At 43.1% G+C, this 19,706-nt stretch overlaps 1 protein-coding gene across 1 annotated transcript in view; it reads left to right on the top strand.

Annotated features, from left to right (window-relative positions):
- TRAT1 (T cell receptor associated transmembrane adaptor 1) overlaps positions 1–19,706 on the top strand; it is an 82,713-nt gene that overhangs the window by 51,491 nt on the left and 11,516 nt on the right. The window contains exons 3-5 of the mRNA XM_069760198.1: positions 9,038–9,074; positions 10,753–10,814; positions 14,513–14,583. Of these exons, the coding sequence (XP_069616299.1) occupies positions 9,038–9,074; positions 10,753–10,814; positions 14,513–14,583 (170 nt within the window). The remainder of the gene's footprint in view (positions 1–9,037; positions 9,075–10,752; positions 10,815–14,512; positions 14,584–19,706) is intronic.

Below are 19,706 nucleotides of genomic sequence, written 5' to 3'. Positions count from 1 at the left end.
TTCAACTACTACTACACTGACCAGGGCACTGCTGCCCGTGTACCCCTGGAACCAATTTAAAATTGCCTACAGCCATGTTTTATTATTTTAGGCCTTCGATGCCTGTCTGCGGTCACTCCTTCCACTAGGCCTCCACTGACCACACCACTGCTGCCCGTGTACCCCTGGAACCAATTTAAAATTGCCTACAGCCAGCCCAATTTTTTTATTTTAGGCCTTCGATGCCTGTCTGCGGTCCATTCTTTCAACTACTGCTACACTGACCAGGGCACTGCTGCCCGTGTACCCCTGGAACCAATTTAAAATTGCCTACAGCCATGTGTTATTATTTTAGGCCTTCGATGCCTGTCTGTGGTCACTCCTTCCACTAGGCCTCCACTGACCACACCACTGCTGCCCGTGTACCCATGGAACCAATTTAAAATTGCCTACAGCCAGCCCAATTTTTTTATTTTAGGCCTTCGATGCCTGTCTGCGGTCCATTCTTTCAACTACTACTACACTGACCAGGGCACTGCTGCCCGTGTACCCATGGAACCAATTTAAAATTGCCTACAGCCATGTGTTATTATTTTAGGCCTTCGATGCCTGTCTGCGGTCACTCCTTCCACTAGGCCTCCACTGACCACACCACTGCTGCCCGTGTACCCCTGGAACCAATTTAAAATTGCCTACAGCCATGTGTTATTATTTTAGGCCTTCGATGCCTGTCTGCGGTCACTCCTTCCACTAGGCCTCCACTGACCACACCACTGCTGCCCGTGTACCCCTGTAACCAATTTAGAATTGCCTACAGCCATGTGTTATTATTTTAGGCCTTCGATGCCTGTCTGCGGTTACTCCTTCCACTAGGCCTCCACTGACCACACCACTGCTGCCCGTGTACCCCTGTAACCAATTTAGAATTGCCTACAGCCATGTGTTATTATTTTAGGCCTTCGATGCCTGTCTGCGGTCACTCCTTCCACTAGGCCTCCACTGACCACACCACTGCTGCCCGTGTACCCCTGGAACCAATTTAAAATTGCCTACAGCCATGTGTTATTATTTTCGGCCTTCGATGCCTGTCTGCGGTCACTCCTTCCACTAGGCCTCCACTGACCACACCACTGCTGCCCGTGTACCCCTGGAACCAATTTAAAATTGCCTACAGCCAGCCCAATTTTTTTATTTTAGGCCTTCGATGCCTGTCTGCGGTCCATTCTTTCAACTACTACTACACTGACCAGGGCACTGCTGCCCGTGTACCCCTGGAACCAATTTAAAATTGCCTACAGCCATGTGTTATTATTTTAGGCCTTCGATGCCTGTCTGTGGTCACTCCTTCCACTAGGCCTCCACTGACCTGTCTACTGCGGCCCGTGTACCCCTTGAACCAACCTAATAAAATATTTAAAAAATTAATTTGATTATAAAAAATAAGATCGTGTTGAGATCTCAAATGCAGACATTTTAACAATCAAAACAAACACACAACAAATATCTGGAACTGTACTACAAAGGTCCAACAGCTACAATTTCTTTCTCCTGCAAGAAGTTAACTGAAAGTTTTTTGGAGTTGTTAACACAGATATGGCATCCACCGAGTGTTGTCCTGTCGCGTCTCCTTTAAATTATTTCCAATAAGATGTTAAACTATTAATTTAATAAAATCAATAATTAAAAAAATAATTGAGTAAGTCAAAAGCACATTGCAAATAAACATTAATTACAAATCAAGAAGCATGGCGCGTCCGAGGGTGAGTAGATACCGAATAAGAATATAATCACCCTCGGACGCGCAATGCTTATTTACAACAGCCTTCCTTCCTAAGAATCAGCCCTTCCGTGGTGTAGAGAGAGGTTGTGTTACACTCCAAGGTGTTCCCCAGGTTGCCTTTCCTGAGCTTCGATCTTCCGGCTCTCGTTTAGTAGCTGTTGGAAACTACGCTGCATTAGGCCTACTAATTGTGTATGGGGTGTAGAGACAGGTTGTGTTACACTCCAAGGTTTTCACCAGGTTGCCTTTCCTGAGCTTCGATCTTCATGCTCTCGTTTAGTAGGTGTCGGAAAGTAGGCTGCATTAGGCCTACAAATTGGGTATGGGGTGGAGAGAGATGGTGTGTTACACTCCAAGGTGTTCCCCAGGTTTCCTTGCCATTGCTTCGGTCTTCCGACTCTCGTTTAGTAGTTGTAGAAAAGTACACAGCATTAGGCCTACAAAATGGGTATGGGGTGGAGAGAGATGGTGTGTTACACTCCAAGGTGTTCCCCAGGTTGCCTTTCCTGAGCTTCGATCTTCATGCTCTCGTTTAGTAGGTGTCGGAAAGTAGGCTGCATTAGGCCTAAAAAATGGGGAATGGGGTGGAGAGAGATGGTGTGTTACACTCCAAGGTGTTCCCCAGGTTTCCTTGCCATTGCTTCGGTCTTCCGACTCTCGTTTAGTAGTTGTAGAAAAGTACACTGCATTAGGCCTAAAAAATGGGTATGGGGTGGAGAGAGATGGTGTGTTACACTCCAAGGTGTTCCCCAGGTTGCCTTTCCTGAGCTTCGATCTTCCGGCTCTCGTTTAGTAGCTGTTGGAAACTACGCTGCATTAGGCCTACTAATTGTGTATGGGGTGTAGAGACAGGTTGTGTTACACTCCAAGGTTTTCACCAGGTTGCCTTTCCTGAGCTTCGATCTTCATGCTCTCGTTTAGTAGGTGTCGGAAAGTAGGCTGCATTAGGCCTACAAATTGGGTATGGGGTGGAGAGAGATGGTGTGTTACACTCCAAGGTGTTCCCCAGGTTTCCTTGCCATTGCTTCGGTCTTCCGACTCTCGTTTAGTAGTTGTAGAAAAGTACACAGCATTAGGCCTACAAAATGGGTATGGGGTGGAGAGAGATGGTGTGTTACACTCCAAGGTGTTCCCCAGGTTGCCTTTCCTGAGCTTCGATCTTCATGCTCTCGTTTAGTAGGTGTCGGAAAGTAGGCTGCATTAGGCCTAAAAAATGGGGAATGGGGTGGAGAGAGATGGTGTGTTACACTCCAAGGTGTTCCCCAGGTTTCCTTGCCATTGCTTCGGTCTTCCGACTCTCGTTTAGTAGTTGTAGAAAAGTACACTGCATTAGGCCTAAAAAATGGGTATGGGGTGGAGAGAGATGGTGTGTTACACTCCAAGGTGTTCCCCAGGTTGCCTTTCCTGAGCTTCGATCTTCATGCTCTCGTTTAGTAGGTGTCGGAAAGTAGGCTGCATTAGGCCTACAAATTGGGTATGGGGTGGAGAGAGATGGTGTGTTACACTCCAAGGTGTTCCCCAGGTTTCCTTGCCATTGCTTCGGTCTTCCGACTCTCGTTTAGTAGTTGTAGAAAAGTACACAGCATTAGGCCTACAAAATGGGTATGGGGTGGAGAGAGATGGTGTGTTACACTCCAAGGTGTTCCCCAGGTTGCCTTTCCTGAGCTTCTATCTTCAGGCTCTCATTAAATTGTGGTTAAATGGAACAACTGCATTTGGCGTACTAGTTGGTTTGGGGCCTACTATCGGTGTCTGCCACTCCTTGCTGTTCTCCTGGTTTCCTGTCCTGAAATACCATTTTCAGCCTCTCGTTAAGTAGTTGTTAATGTTAGACTGCATTTGGCCTACTAGTTGGGTTGGGGCCTACTATCGGTGTCTGCCACTCCTTGCTGTTCTCCTCCACTGAACAAAGCTGTGCCGCCTGTTTACTACGGTTGCCAATTTTGAACTGCATTTCGACTACTTACTGATTTGGCCCTACTCTCTGTGTCAGCCTCTCATTCCAGTTGTCCTCCACTGCAATGCCCCCTGGTTATTCCTGTGTTACCAATTTTGAACTGCATTTAGCCAACTTTATTCTTTGGGTCTATATCTGTGTTTCCTCCTCATCCTGCCCATTGCCCAGCCAGTGATAGATGAGTCTGCTGGTACATTGACCCATAACGCAACATTCCCCGTGCACGCTACACAACAACATTGTGACCCTGCTGAAAGTCAGGTTGCTCTTCCCGCATACCATACCACCTTACACGGGGACAAAGAGGAAGGTGCAGATGAAAGTGCAGGTTCCTTCATCAGGTGGGGGGAGGAATACTAGTTGGCGACGTCACTGGCACAGGGCCTCTCATAGTACGCAAAAGTGTTGCTGCCGGTGGGAGGCGCCCCCGCCGTGCAAACACACCGCTGTACTTTGAGGGGCCCTGTGCCAGTGCCAATGCCAACGAGTGGGCCCCCCCTGCTTGCTCAGGTTCACAGCACTTGCAAAGTTGAAATACTTACCTCTCCCTGCTCCACTGCCGTGACGTGGTCCAGATTTCCTGGGCCCACTAATTACTTGAACCAGCCCTACCCCCCACAACTTTAGCCAAATGACCCCCAATTTCAAATGCCTTCCAATTATTATAAGGTAAATTACGCTTGACAAGCTTCATTAAGAAGAATGGATGGTTTTGACATTAAAATGGGCACTCTAGGTGTTTTCCTGGCCCCCACTCACTGCCGACTATGCTGCCCCATTGACTTGCATTGGGTTTCGTGTTTCGGTCGATCCCGACTTTACGTCATAATCGGCCGATTTCACTCGACCCGACTTTGGACATAGTCGGGTTTCGCAAAACCCGGCTCGACTCTAAAAAGGTCAAGGTCGCTCAACTCTAACCACCACATCAAAACCCTGTCATGGCCAGCCCAATCTCCTCACCTGACCCCCATTAAAAACCTCTGGAATGTAATCAAGAGGATGATGGATAGTCACAAGCCATCAAACAATGAAGAACTGCTTACATTTTTGCACCAAAAGTAGTGTGAAAGACTGGGGAAAGCATGCCAAGACGCATTAAATTTGTGATTAAAAATCATGGTTATTCCACAAAATATTGATTTCTGAACTCTTGCTGAGTTAAAACATTAGTATTGTTGTTTCTAAATGATTATGAACTTGTTTTCTTTGCATTATTCGAGGTCTGAAAGCACAGTTTTTTTTTTATTTTGACCATTTCTCCTTTTCAGAAAAAAAATACTCAATTTATTACTTGGAAATTCGGAGACATGTTGTTAGTAGTTTATAGAATAAAAGAAACATTTACATTTTACTCAAAAATATACCTATATAGAGAAAATTCAGACAAACTGAGAATTTTGCAGTGGTCTTTTAATTTTGGCCAGAGCTGTATACTATAGGCACAGCCAAAAAACATGGTATGAAGACAGCCTAACTCTGGGGTCACACTGCGTTATGGCAGTCCGTTAGACGGACTGCGTTACACCGTAGCATAACGTGGTCTAATGCAGTCCATTATCGCTGCCATTAAAGCCTATTATCGGGCGCATCGCCAACACATGACATAATCGGCATGCACTAGCGATGTGCCATCATTCAGTGACGGAGCCTCGGACGCGGGCTGCAGCGTCTGAGGCTCCGTCACCGCTAGCACAGATGAATCATCTGTGCTAGCGGTATAGCATAACGCGATGGCGTGAATGCTATAGCGTTAACGTAGCCTATCAAAGCAATGCGTTGAACAGGCTGCTTTAACGCAGTAAGAACCTGGCCTAAAGGTACCATCACATTAAGCGATGCTGCAGCGATATAGACAATGAGCCGATCGCTGCAGCGTCGCTGTTTAGGTCGCTAGGAGACGTCAAACACGGCAACAGCAGAACGATGCAGGAGCGATCCAGTGACGTACTTATCCTTCTCGCTGGTTGTTGCTCCATGAAAAAACATTGCTGGCATCGTTGCTTTTGCTGTCAAACATGACGAATCACGCCGACCTGACGACCAAATAAAGTTCTGGCCTTCTAGCTCCGACCAGCGATATCACAGCGGGATCCAGATCGCTGCTGCGTGTCAAACACAACGAGATCGCTATCCAGGACGCTGCAACGTCACGGATCGTTGTCGTTCTCGTTGTAAAGTTGCTCAGTGTGAAGGTACCTTTAGGCCTATATTTGTTTTGCTTATCAGTTACTGTCTTTTTCCTAGAAGCCCAGCAATCTTGTAACAATTGTTACATTTCTATATAGTGATATTAATGGGAACTTGTCATAAGATTCATGCTGAACAAATCATGGCCAGCATGAATCAGACAATGGCTGTACGATTGCAGACTGGTATGTTTTATTCTGCAATCCTGCGGAGTTTCATAGTAAACATATTTAGAAAAAGCCTGCTGGGAACAATGGACCTGATTAATTTAGTCTGGCATTTTGCATGACAATCTTAATGAACGGGACTGCTCGGGTAAGATCAGCGTAATTCATTAACCCCTTCATGACCAGGGGATTTTTCGTTTTTCCGTGTTCGTTTTTCGCTCCCCTCCTTCCCAGAGCCATAACTTTTTTATTTTTCCGTCAATTTGGCCATGTGAGGGCTTATTTTTTGCGGGACGAGTTGTACTTTTGAACGACATCATTGGTTTTAGCATGTCGTGTACTAGAAAACGGGAAAAAAATTCCAAGTGCGGTGAAATTGCAAAAAAAGTGCAATCCCACATTGGTTTTTTTGTTTGGCTTTTTTGCTAGGTTCACTAAATGCTAAAACTGACCTGCCGTTATGATTCTCCAGGTCAGTGCGAGTTCATAGACACCAAACATGACTAGGTTATTTTTTATCTAAGTGGTGAAAAAAAATTCCAAACTTTGCTAAAAAAAAAAAAAAAAAAATTGCGCCATATTCCGATACTCGTAGCGTCTCCATTTTTCGTGATCTGGGGTCGGTTGAGGGCTTATTTTTTGCGTGCCGAGATGACGTTTTTAATGATAGCATTTCGGTGCAGATACGTTCTTTTGATCGCCCGTTATTGCATTTTAATGCAATGTCGCGGCGACCAAAAAAACGTAATTCTGGCGTTTCGAGTTTTTTTCCCGCTACGCTGTTTAGCGATCAGGTTAATACTTTTTTTTATTTGATAGATCGGGCAATTCTGAGCGCGGCGATACCAAATATGCGTAGATTTGATATTTTTTTTATTGATTTATTTTGATTGGGGCGAAAGGGGGGTGATTTAAACTTTTATGTTTTTTTTATTTTTTTCACATTTTTTTAAACTTTTTTTTTAAACTTTTGCCATGCTTCAATAGCCTCCATGGGAGGCTAGAAGCAGGCACAGCACGATCGGCTCTGCTACATAGCAGCGATCTGCTGATCGCTGCTATGTAGCAGAATTGCACGTGTGCTGTGAGCGCCGACCACAGGGTGGCGCTCACAGCGACGGGCAATCAGTAACCATAGAGGTCTCAAGGACCTCTATGGCTACAATGGAGACGCATCGCCGACCCCCGGACATGTGACGGGGGTCGGCGATGACGTCATTTCCGGCCGCCCGGCCGGAAGCGGTAGTTAAATGCCGCTGTCTGCGTTTGACAGCGGCATTTAACTAGTTAATAGGTGCGGGCAGATCGCGATTCTGCCCGCGCCTATTACGGGCACATGTCAGCTGTTCAAAACAGCTGACATGTCCCGGCTTTGGTGCGGGCTCACCGCGGAGCCCTGCATCAAAGCAGGGGAGCCGGCATCGGACGGTATAGTACGTCCGATGCCGGTAAGGGGTTAAGCAATGCACACCACTTAATGAATTAGGTGCATCTTACAGCTGGAGTACATTCCTGGCAATATATGCGCCACTAAAGTAAATTTTGATGAATTTGTTGACTTCATCACACCCCATCCCTCCCCATCTCTACCCATTTTGGCAAAGCTATTCTATGGGCACAAGGGGGCATTCTTTGCGTCTGGAGGAGAGAAGGTTTTTCCACCAACATAGAAGAGGATTCTTTACTGTTAGGGCAGTGAGAATCTGGAATTGCTTGCCTGAGGAGGTGGTGATGGCGAACTCAGTCGAGGGGTTCAAGAGAGGCATGGATGCCTTCCTGGAGCAGAACAATATTGTATCATACAATTATTAGGTTCTGTAGAAGGACGTAGATCTGGGTATTTATTATGATGGAATATAGGCTGAACTGGATGGACAAATGTCTTTTTTCGGCCTTACTAACTATGTTACTATGTTACTATGTTACTAGTCAAGGCTGGCTTTAAAGAACTAAAAATCTCAAAAAATGTTGCTCAAGTTTGAAGGTCATCACTGTATATATGAAAAAATCCCTCAATGTAGAATTCTCACTGGGAATAAAACTTAACTTTTAATCATACTAAATAGCCCAAAAGACATACCGTACTATAATAGTGAACTTCAGTAATACTGAGAATTCAGGAAATGATTGGACTAAAAACACAAAAACATAAACCCCACATCTCTCTAATTTGATAAATCACTTATAATCTCTCTCTATTCCCACTCTGATTCCGTTAACGGATAGATCTCTCCCTATCTACATACATAGAGGGAAACATGGCATTCAACTGGAGCAGTGCAGGAAGAAGCCAATGACGCCGGGGAGCGGCCGTGGACTAGTCAGCTGAGACACATACAGGCTGATTCATTAAGACTGGCATTGCGCATGACAATCTTAATGAGGGGCTCACTGAAGTGTGGTGCACCAAATTCATTAAGAGGTGCACACGAATTAATGAATTTCACGCATCTTGTGGGGCCAGGGCTGGAATAGCATTTCTGGGGTAAATAATGCTGCTACTGTTGGTGAATTTGACAGGCGAGCACAGCCATGTTATGTCCAGCTTTGGCTCCTCCCCAGCTCTGCAAAAAATTGCAAACATTTGCCGCTTTTCAAAGCATTTTACACCAGTATTCTGAATTTTGATGAATCTCCCTCATAGTTCCTGGCTGGCATTTTCAAAGTATGTGAACTCCGAAACACTAAAGCGTATCAGAATAGATGCCTTAGTCATGCTGTCTATGGTTCAAACAGTGTGAAACTGATGACTGGTTCCCTTTAAAATAAATGGGGGGTCTGTGTAATGCATGGATGTGCAAAGTTTTTTAGAACCCCAATGGCTATAATTGGCTTGCTAATAGTTAAGCAAAAGTGCAGACACCCTTTTAATAACTTAGGATTTGTCAATCAAGTATTTTCAAATTACTATTTGCAACCTGACACAATTCCCCCTTTTAATTCTCTCTCTTTTTACTTACATAGTAAAAGTCTTGAAATATAGCAGCCAGGGCACAATAAGGTATGTATTTGTGGTTATTTCAGTGTTTTATTTAAAACTTGTGCACACAACTGTATAAAAAAATCGTTCAGAGTATCATCCTGAAAAGTGGGACCATTTTTTTCTCACTTGTCATCTTTGTGCAGTAAATGCTTTTACTCAGCAGCTATGGATAAGTGAGGCTATGTGCACACATTGCGGATTTGGAATCCGCAGGTGTCAAACCACAGGTGGAATCCACACAAAAACCGCAGGAATTCCATGGTAAATCCAAAGGTAAAACACAGTGCGTTCTACCTGCGGATTTTGCAATAAAAGTGTGGAAAAATTCGCACACGAATCCGCAATGTGGGCACATAGCCTTATAGGAACATTTACAGTTTTCTATGTTACAGAATTGCACTGTGTCCATAAAATCAGATCTATACTTTGTCTCCAAATGTCATCTGTTTTTTTTCACACACAGATTGTTAGTGAAAAAAAAGTGCATTGCCGCATAAAATAACATTGGTCCAAGTGCAATCCGTTTTTAGAACGGAGAGCACTCATACCGAAAATACAGTAGTGTAAACGAGCAATTACTATTTGATTTTACTATTTATCAGTCTGACATGTCATCTGGACATAGTTACATAATCTTAAAAAAGACCTAGGTCAATCAAGTTCAACCTTTCTCCATCAATTATACATTCTTTGTCACTAAATTATCTATATCCCACAATGCCATTTCTGCTGAGGAAATCATCCATCCATTTTTAAAAGCTATTAGTGTCTGCCATTGCTACTAGTGATGAGCGAGTTACTCGTTGTTCGGGTCTCCGAGAAAGGAGTCTGAAACCCGCGTCAGGGCGGACGCGCTGTTCCAGGTGCCAGCGGCAAGTTCCATCACAGTGTCCCCTGGTATTTGTACTTGTGTACCCCTGTTGAGCATGGTCTCGTAGGGGGATATATTATCCATTGGCAGTGAGGGATGCGGTGTGTGGGTGGTTAGGCACAAGGGTAGGCAATGTGGCAGCCATATATTAGAATTTTCTGTATATTTATGTGACATTTTGTTGTTAAATAGATCCATCGTTGGGCTGTTTTAGTTCCTGAGATGCTATGTAATATCAGCCACCCACCAGTATAGATTTGTATGTGTGGTAACTATCTGCCACTTGGAGCTGCGCTTCGACTATGGGTGATTATGATGTATGGTTTGTCTTACTTTCCCAACCTTGGCAGTATGGTTTTTAATTATGTTTTTCTAATAAAGATTTTGTCCTTTTGTTACCTTAATAATGGCCGTATGATTATCTTTTTTGTCTGAATCTATGCAGTAGTTGATGATAGGCTATAGTAAATCCTAGTGTTTACATGGTAGAAAATAGTATATTGAGATAGGAGAATATTTAAAATCTTTGAATTGATTTATTTACCATGGTTTTCTGTCATACTTGTATATTTGTACCTGGCCGGTAGAGAGTACCTACAGCATAGTTTTGTAATAGCTTTAGCACTAAATTACTTTAAACACTTGCAAAAGTTTGACATTATTACAAATTACATATTATTTTACATATGTTACAATAAAAGAATACATATATATATATATATATATATATATATATATATATATATATATATATATATATATATATATATATATATTTGAGTATCCCTTAATAAGGTAAATTATTTGAATCTAATTTTCCTGCAGTTTTGACCAGCAGTATATGGAAAATAACCCAATATATGGCAATCTCAATCTGCCAATTCTTGGTAAGTAGATGTTTTTTTTTTTCAAATTTGGTTCTAAATGGATATTATAGAAAGTAATAAAGTGAAATATTGGCAAAACTTGGAGCAGAAACTGAAAACTATTTCCTTTCCATAATGTACTACACCTATGACCAGGATCACACTTGCTAGAAACTCGCATGAGTCTCGCATTTCAATACCCGGCACTCGGAGCAGAGCGCTCAGCTGCATAGAAATACATGTAGCCACGTGCTCCGGTCCCAAGTGCTGGCGGCAGTGCCAGGTATTGAGATGCGAGACTCGTGCAAGTGTGATCCCGGCCAATTAGTAGTGAAGCCATCACCCTACTGCATCAGTGAGAGGGAAATATGGAAAATATGACTATGGCCCTTATTCATCAAGACCAGCGTTTTTCATGCTGGCTTGATGAGGGTGCAGATGAATTGTGAAGCATCTGGTTCATTAAGAGGTGTCTGTAATGCCCTATCACACCCCCATCCACTGCAGTTGCACAAAAATTTTAAAACTTTTCAAAGCTTTTTATGCCAGTTTTCTGGAGTAAACGCTTTAATGAATAAGGGCCTCTAGTTTTTGCCTACAACTTTACAATTGAAAAGTGCAAACTAATAGTCATAATTATACTCCGTGTGTTAGGGCTAGCGGAACGCACCGAGAAAGTAGAGATGTTTATTATTAATGGTGCGTTCGCAGCCCGGGGTCCACCGTGCAGGAGGAACCTGCTGCTAGCAAATGGCAGCACTGTTTGGCAGTATAGACTAGCTCTGTTACTCCACAGAGTAGCCTTGAAAGGAAAGCACTGCGCCCTGTTAGCCTCACAGGAGCACAAGCTTACTGCCAAGCTGATAGCAGTCAGCGGTTATGCAACACGCAATCTCCTCACCGGAGGTGCCGGTATTCTAGGGGCTTATTTCAGCCGGGTCCCTGAACACACTCATGCATAACCACACTGGCGCAAAGTACATATATGAATTGACACTAGCGCATGGCCATGCGAGCCTTATATAGCTGCAGCAAGTAAAAGACCTTCCTAGAAGGACCAATGAGAGACTGCCATACCTGAGCATGTGACCCTAAATCTCCACTGAGAGATCTTGCCCTGGGCATGCTCAGTGTGCCACGCAGGATTTAGTCCTAGCACTTGAAGGACCTTCCAGAAGAGGACCAATGGACTTAGCTGCAGTATCTGACCATGTGACCCTCGATCTCCACTGAGAGGTCTTACTCAGGGCATGCTCAGAACGAGAAAAGCAGGACTTAGTCTCAGAAGCGTCTGCTCGCCGCTGCCCAGCACTGACTTCAATGGCAGAAGCCGGAGAAGCAGCAGTAACTCTTTGTACAGAGTGGGACTGAGCAAGACGCTGGGACCGACGTCTCTGCTGAGCAGGCTCCACTGCGGCAGGAGAAGAATGGGAGACCGCAGCGGAGATGGCCCGAGATTCCCCCTGTGCAGAGGTGGGAACTTGTCCCCTAACACTGTGTTTTTGAATAATTGACAGCCTTTTATCTGGCTGTTTAGAATCATGATAGTTGAACTTTGCAATTTGGATGTAGAAATTTCACCGAAGACTTTGTCTATTAAAATCTAAAATGTGAATGTGTGGCCTCATTCAGACATCCACTTTTCATGTACGAGTTTTAGCCGTAGTTTTCAAGGATAGCAATCATACCTGTGATAGTCTATGGGGCCATTCACATGACATATAATCGTCTATGGGATGGAGACTATGGAATGGAGATCTGAGAGTCAGATCAAAATTGGCAATGCAAGTCAATGGGTCCATGAAAAAATTGGACCTCACTCGGACGACATCAGAGTTTGGTCCGATTTTCGCAGAGTGTCACAAAGGAGGTGTAGAAACGTTTTTTATTTTTTTCCACATGCGAGAAAAACTGGTGGCACTTGGACCACACTTTGATCAAACTAATCGGTCTGTACTTCTGTTACTTGGAAAATACGACGTCTGAGTGAAGCCTAACCGTTATGTAATCCAAATGAAATTAACTAAATTCTAATTTTGTTCTACAAGAATAGTTTTGTGAGAAACAAGAACCAGTGGCATTTAGCACCTCTAATAGAGGTGTACCAAACAGCCCCTTGCCTCTAGACTATAGGCTCCTCCACTATGACCTTTCACAGGTTGCACATGGAAAATCCAAAGGAAGCTATGGTGCACTATAAGTATATGGGATATTCAACACTAAGTTCACACTTAGAAAGTCCATAAAAAACATGAGAAAAGTTGAATGGCACTTGAATGGCACTAAGAAACAGGTGAGTACTCACTGTTTGAGCAGTCTTAGCAGAGTCCAGTAGGGTGAGCTGAGTCGACAACCCCACTAAATGGTAATCCACTGGAATAAGGCGTGCTTGTTTGAAAAAACATGAGTGGAAATCCAAACAGGAAGAAAATAGCAGCACCACACAAGTCTTCCAGTAAAAAAAAAAACCTTTGTCCTTTATTTTAACAACATGCTGTGGACATGGTTACAGAGGGCAGGATAATTGCAAGACGAACTGGTTAGGTTAATGGACTATGGCCGTTTCCCATGGTATTTGCTTCGACGGGACTCTGGTTTTCCTCCTTGTCTTCTTAAATTCACACACTGCAGAAAAAAATCCACATAGATTTTCAAATCTGTAGCCAACTCTATTTAAAAAGACTGTGGATTACAACCTTATTTCAAAATGTGACATATGTGGTCAAATCTTCGTAAGAGTATGAGGGAGGGGGCCATCATAGGTAGTTTATGAACCTTGGATTTTCTAGCTATGCTCCTGCTATACACAAAAGGCCCATATCCTCTTGCTAACCAAAAGTACACGTTACATTTACAATATAATATACAATATATTTTATTTTAATGTTTTATTATTTCAGAAAAAAACATGACTGTCAATGTTTAAGAAGTTATAAACTATGGAAGGTAAACATAGGGAATCTGTCATCAAATTTTGCTACCCCATCTGAGAGCAGAATGATGTTTGGGCAAAGACCCAGATTCCATAGATGTATCACTTATTGGGCTGCTTGATGTCTTTTTGCTAAAATTACTATTTTATATGCTGCAGATCTACCAGTTTTCTGATTGCTGAGCTCTGTATAACTCCACCCAAACCACTGATTGGCAGCTTTCTGTCCATGCATAGCATACAAATAAAGCTGTCAATCAGTGGTTGGGGCGGGGTTATACAGAGCTCATGAATACGGAGGAATACTTGGCTGCAGGATTAAAAATCCTCTAGTGATAATCTGCTGCTGATCAAACAGTGAGTTTATAAAAATTACACCAAGCAACACAGTAAGTGATACAACCTGGAATCAAGATCTCTGTCACTGTCATGCTGCGCTCAAGTAAAAGAAAAACAAATGGTAACTGATGTATTTAACAAACTAAACAATATTTGTCCCATTGAGTAGTGCCATCTCACAACCCTTATGTTGACCCCTTGTGTATAGTCTTATTAAAATATTCAACAAGTGAAGGAAAATAATCTGTAATTATCAATTGCTTTAATATGTTTTCAGAAAAATTGCCGCATTGCCTTGTGAACACCAATTGTAAAAAATCAGCTTGGAAGCATAAATCTCAGGGAGCTTTCTATTATACTTGAAGTATAACATGATAACTTTAAGAGAAATTGTAGAAGAGATATGAGATTATGGTGATTTATTAACAACTATATTTCTCTATAACAGTTCAGAATAATGATGAGTGCTGTTATGAAACAATGGCGAATCATCATGAAAGAAACATAGAGGAAAATCAGGTACTCTTTTCACTTTATTTATTTTATTCATATTAATTACAATATCTGCTGTTTGATTTAACTAATGAAATATATCCTGATATTATACATTTCAGGAAAGGTTCACACACATTTTGCATGACCTTGTACACTTCTTATAGGGTCTTAATAGGAGCATATCATAATATGTCATCATTCATCAATCTGTAATTCTGTAAAGTGCAAGCAACTAAAAGGGGTGCAGAAAAACCCTTCGTTTCTGGCCTCTTTCACACTTCATTGACTCCTGTAGGTGTGGTGGCAGTTTTCACATGTACCGGAGACATTTACACACATAGACCCAGTCAAGTGAATGGGTCTGTGCACATGTCAGTGTGTTTCCACGGACTGTCTGGCCATGGGCAAAACAAGCCGACATATCTGTTTTTACTGTCAAAATGTCCCACACACGTGCACATGGGTGACACATATGGATGTCACACTTGTGACACTCACCAGCACCAGGGAAGAAGCAGCACAGTAAGCGCTGTTCCCCAGCATCGGGTGTGGAAGACCACTCTCTTCATTGTCCCCTGCTCTGCCGGCGATCAGGGGAGAATGATCAGAGTTGTATTCAAGTTAGATCATTGACAGAAGGCAGCCGTTGATGGGACTATTACTCCCATCAGCCTACACCTTTTGCCGCTAATAACAGTGACAGCAGGTGACTGATGGGAGTATTCATCACCCGCTGCCTGCGCTGTAAATAAATAAATAAGTGAAAAATACAGCGTGGGTTCTCCTGTATTTTTTTAACCAGCTTGGCAAAACTCACAGCTGGACACTGCAACCCTTAGCTGTCAGCTTTAGCAAAGCTGGTTATCAAGAATAGAGCTTTCTTTTAAAAAAAATATTTAAATATATATTTTAAAAAAATGGCATGGGGTCCCCCCATTTTTGACAACCAGCCTTGCTAAAGCTGACAGTTGGGGTCTAGTATTCCAAGGCTACTAAGGGGCCATGGATATTGACCACCCAGCCCGCAGATGCCCAGAAATGGCACATCTATCAGATGCACCAATTCTCGAGCTTTGCCCTGCTCTTCCCACTTGTCCTGTAGTGATGGAAAGTGGGGTTCATATTTGTGGAGTTAATGTCACCTTTGCATTGCCAGATGACATCAAGCCCACGGCTTAGTAACGGAGAGGCGTCTGTAAAACACCTATCCATTACTAATCCTATAGTTGTATGGTAAATAAACACACAGCCAGAAAAAAAGTCCTTTATTAGAAATAAAGTGAAACACACTTTTTAATTTTTATTTAAAAATAACATTCACAGTTATTCTCATCTAGCGCCTAATTCCACCGAAGCTCTCATTTTCTGTAATAAAACAAAAATAAAAAAACAACAATATCCTTCACCTGTCCATCGTTATGTCCCATGCCGTAATCCATGTCTGGAGGATTAATAGTTTTCAACCTGGACGGTGCCAAGATGGGACCGTGCAGACTGAGAACCACTGGTGAATGAGCTGCTGTAAATGTAGCATCATTGACCAGCGATTGCATTATTGTGGTTACTGCCATTCAAAGAGGCTGTGTTCCCAGCAGGCCTGAACTGCGGTGACCTCAGCACCATGAGAAAAAGTCAGTGATGAGGTCACCGCAATTCAAGCTCAGTAACTTCACTACAGATCACGGTGTGAAATTCTCACAGCATTAAGTCTTCTAGACATGGAATGAACAAGTTGGTGACAATGGATTTTATAGGATAAAATTTTAGAAAACATTCTTTTCTGTATAATGATTTGCATATAAGGCAGATTAAATAAGAGAAAAAAATGTCTCCTCCAACCCATAGGCTATGTTCACACGTAGCATTTTTGCTGCATTTTTGCATTTTCTCATTGCTTTCAATGGTGAAAAAACATTCAATGGTAAATTTAATTTTAACATTTCACCACCTTATCTGGGCATGTGGTCTGTGACATGGTCAGACATATCCTGTTTAATTTATGAAAGATGAACTCTGAAACTCACAAAGCCTATGAGGACAATGCAAGAACTGCCAATAAGGCCTAGGCAAAATTTAAAGGAGGGATTGCAATACACCCTGTAAGAGATGTAAAGAAGGCCTAAGAACAATTTTTTGACAATTTTAAAAAGATTGTCCATAGAGACAGAATTTGTAAATTAATTAATGGAAAGAAGCTATCATGTTGTGGACCATGGAAGAGATTTACAGTATTTTGATGATTGCAACCAGAACACAAGATGCACCACAAATTTTGTGAAGAAAAGTAGCCCAGCACCTGCAAGGTGTAGAGGGACAGTTCATGCCACATTTTCAGCTTGGATACCCAATAGATGTCCTACACAGAGGAATCATGGAGATCGCTGGTATGGTCGCCAAGGTACTCCTTCATCATCTTGAAAAACGTTTCCCTCTTTGTTAGAGTACCCCATGCATCACGGCTTGGACACTGGGAGGGTCTAATGAAACTGTCCCAAACCTTTGACTAGACTAGAGACACCAGAGAACAGTTTCAGGAAAGACTGTGTCACTGGCAGGAACAACTGGAATACAGGAACGCATAGGGCTCAGTTCAGACTCGACAGATTGGAACAGTTCCAGGAAGGACTAGGTCAGTGGCAGGTCCGAATCTAATACAGGAATAGGTAGGACTCAGTTCAGACTGGTCAGACAGGAACAGTTTTGTGAAGGAAGAGGCGTAAGGGGGTTACTGTAACACCACTGTCTGCATCCCTGCATAGCTTCCCGCCACCATGCAGGGACACTGATGTACTCTCCACCCCAGGCCTTGCAGTGAGCTCATTGTCCTCTGCTTGCTACATGCCTAGGGCGAACTTGCGGGAACTTCCTGATTCTTAAAAAGGCAGTATGTGCACTCCTAATGTATATCCCTCCTATTGCTGAGAGGTATTTGGTACTTAAGGCACCTTCACCTGTTGGGAGAAGCCTGAGCAACATTCTCTTTTAGTGTGTCCTTTCCAGTTCCTGCCACCCTGGGGCTGAATACCCAGGCCTGAACACTAAATCTGTACCTGTGCCTGTCCTTGTCTGAATTCAGACCAATCCCTGAACCTGTTTGCATCTAAGTCGGGATCTTTTCCTAAATTCCCTGTGTCTGAATCTGTATCTATCTCTAAAACCTGCATCGTCTGAATCTGTACCTATCTTTAATAACTGCAGTGTCTGAACCAGTACCTATTTTAGTGCTTGCTCATCACTAATGCTTGGGTGCTCGTTGCTCGGGTTTCGCAGATTGGAATACTCGGGTACTCAGCCAGAACAACGAGCCCAATGTAAGTCTATGGGAGACCCGAGTATTTTTACCGCGATCCCCCCGGGGGTCCTTTTAAGGTCTAAAAACGTCTGAAAATGATGGAAATACTGCTCAAATGACACAGGGACATCATGGGGATCACCCCTGGAAGCATTCCTGACTCCTACTTCACAGCTTTAACCAATTTTTTCTGAGATTCATGCCATTTTTCCCAGTGCCATAAAAAACACATTGAAACGAAACCAAAATGGGTTTTGCTGGGAAATATGTCAAGGTACATCCTTTGCAGGTTAATGACTTGTCTGTAAGGCTGAATATTTAACCCCAGACAGAAAATGTCCTCCCTCACTTAGGCTTAGGCTACGTTCACATTAGCGTTGCGCGCCGGTGCGTCGGCGACGCAACGCATGACGCACAAAAAACGCGCGCAAAACGCGCGCAAAAACGCTGCGTTTTGCGACGCGTGCGTCGTTTTTTGACGAAAATCGGACGCACGAAAAATGCAACTTGTTGCATTTTCTTGCGTCCGACGCTAGCGTCGGAAACGACGCACGTGTCGAAAAACGCCACCCAAAAAACGCACGCGTCCCCTATGTTAAACATAGGGGTGCGTCGCCGCTGCGTCGCCGACGCAACAGCGACGCACATTAGCGGAACGCTAATGTGAACGTAGACTTAGTTCAGACGCAGCGTTTTTGAAGTGTTTTTCAACTTTAACACTGCTTTCAACCACTACTAATGCATTCACTGGGAAACGTCATTGTAACATTTAACAACCCTAGCTGGCCATGTGGTGTGTGACACATAAGCAGACCCATCTTGTTTCATTTATGAAGGAGGGACTGTTAAAATCACAGAGCCTATTTTTACTGGTGCATCAGGCGGCATTAATCTTCTTAAAGGGCCATTATTAAACTGTGCGTCTCCTAAGCTGTTGTAGCCTAGGCTGTGAGTAGATGGGCTGCCAAGAATTACGACGCACCACAATACCCCTTTCATAAGATGTCCAGGTGGGACTCCTGAAAAAGTGTTGCATTGAATTCAAGGCCTCCCTTGCTACCAATTCATATGCACACCATTACACCTTTGAACCCACATACTGGATGGGCCCAGGAAAATCCACTTCACAATATGCATTTTGTACTCCCGTACTCCTTTGTTTTACACATTGGCAGCAAGGCCAGCCCTGCTGCATAGTCAGTCATATGAACCCCATTACACCCTGGAACTCACATACTGGATGGGCCCACGGAAATCCACTCGTATTTTTTAATGGTATCATGGTTCCCTCTTTGCAGAATTATTTACAGGAGAATTTGGCAATTTTATTTGCCATGTTTTTAACACTAAGGTTTAGATACGGCTTTAAAAAAGGCTAATACTTGCAAAACAACGTAATTTTATTGCTAACTACAAAATTCAAAGAATAGTATGATTGAATAGTGTGAGTGCATACACCTTTGTATATGCTAACATACAAAGGTTAATAAGTACATATAAGGATTAAATAAATATAGTGATTACGTACATATGAAGATTAACTACATACAGTATACTTAGATCATCACCAAGAGGGTTTTAGACATCATCTGTCTGGAATATCAGAGAAGCAACACCAAAACAGAGAACCCCTGGGAGATTACATTCACTGCATGGGTGTCCCCAATTATGCAGGTATCAGCACACTGTACATGTACAGGTACCCCAGTTTTGGAATCTGTCTTAGTCATGTTTCTCTGGTCTTATATAGTAATTTACACTATGTAGTAACTCTAGTTTCACTCAGACCTTCAAGTGGCCACATTTCAAGGTTGGATTAAACTGAGATATCATGGAGTCATCAGACGAGGGGCCA

Source organism: Ranitomeya imitator, chromosome 3 (assembly GCF_032444005.1).
Source record: "Ranitomeya imitator isolate aRanImi1 chromosome 3, aRanImi1.pri, whole genome shotgun sequence".
Lineage (NCBI taxonomy): Eukaryota > Metazoa > Chordata > Amphibia > Anura > Dendrobatidae > Ranitomeya > Ranitomeya imitator.
Note: the sequence above shows the minus strand (reverse complement) of the source record. Positions and strands in the feature narration are given on the sequence as shown.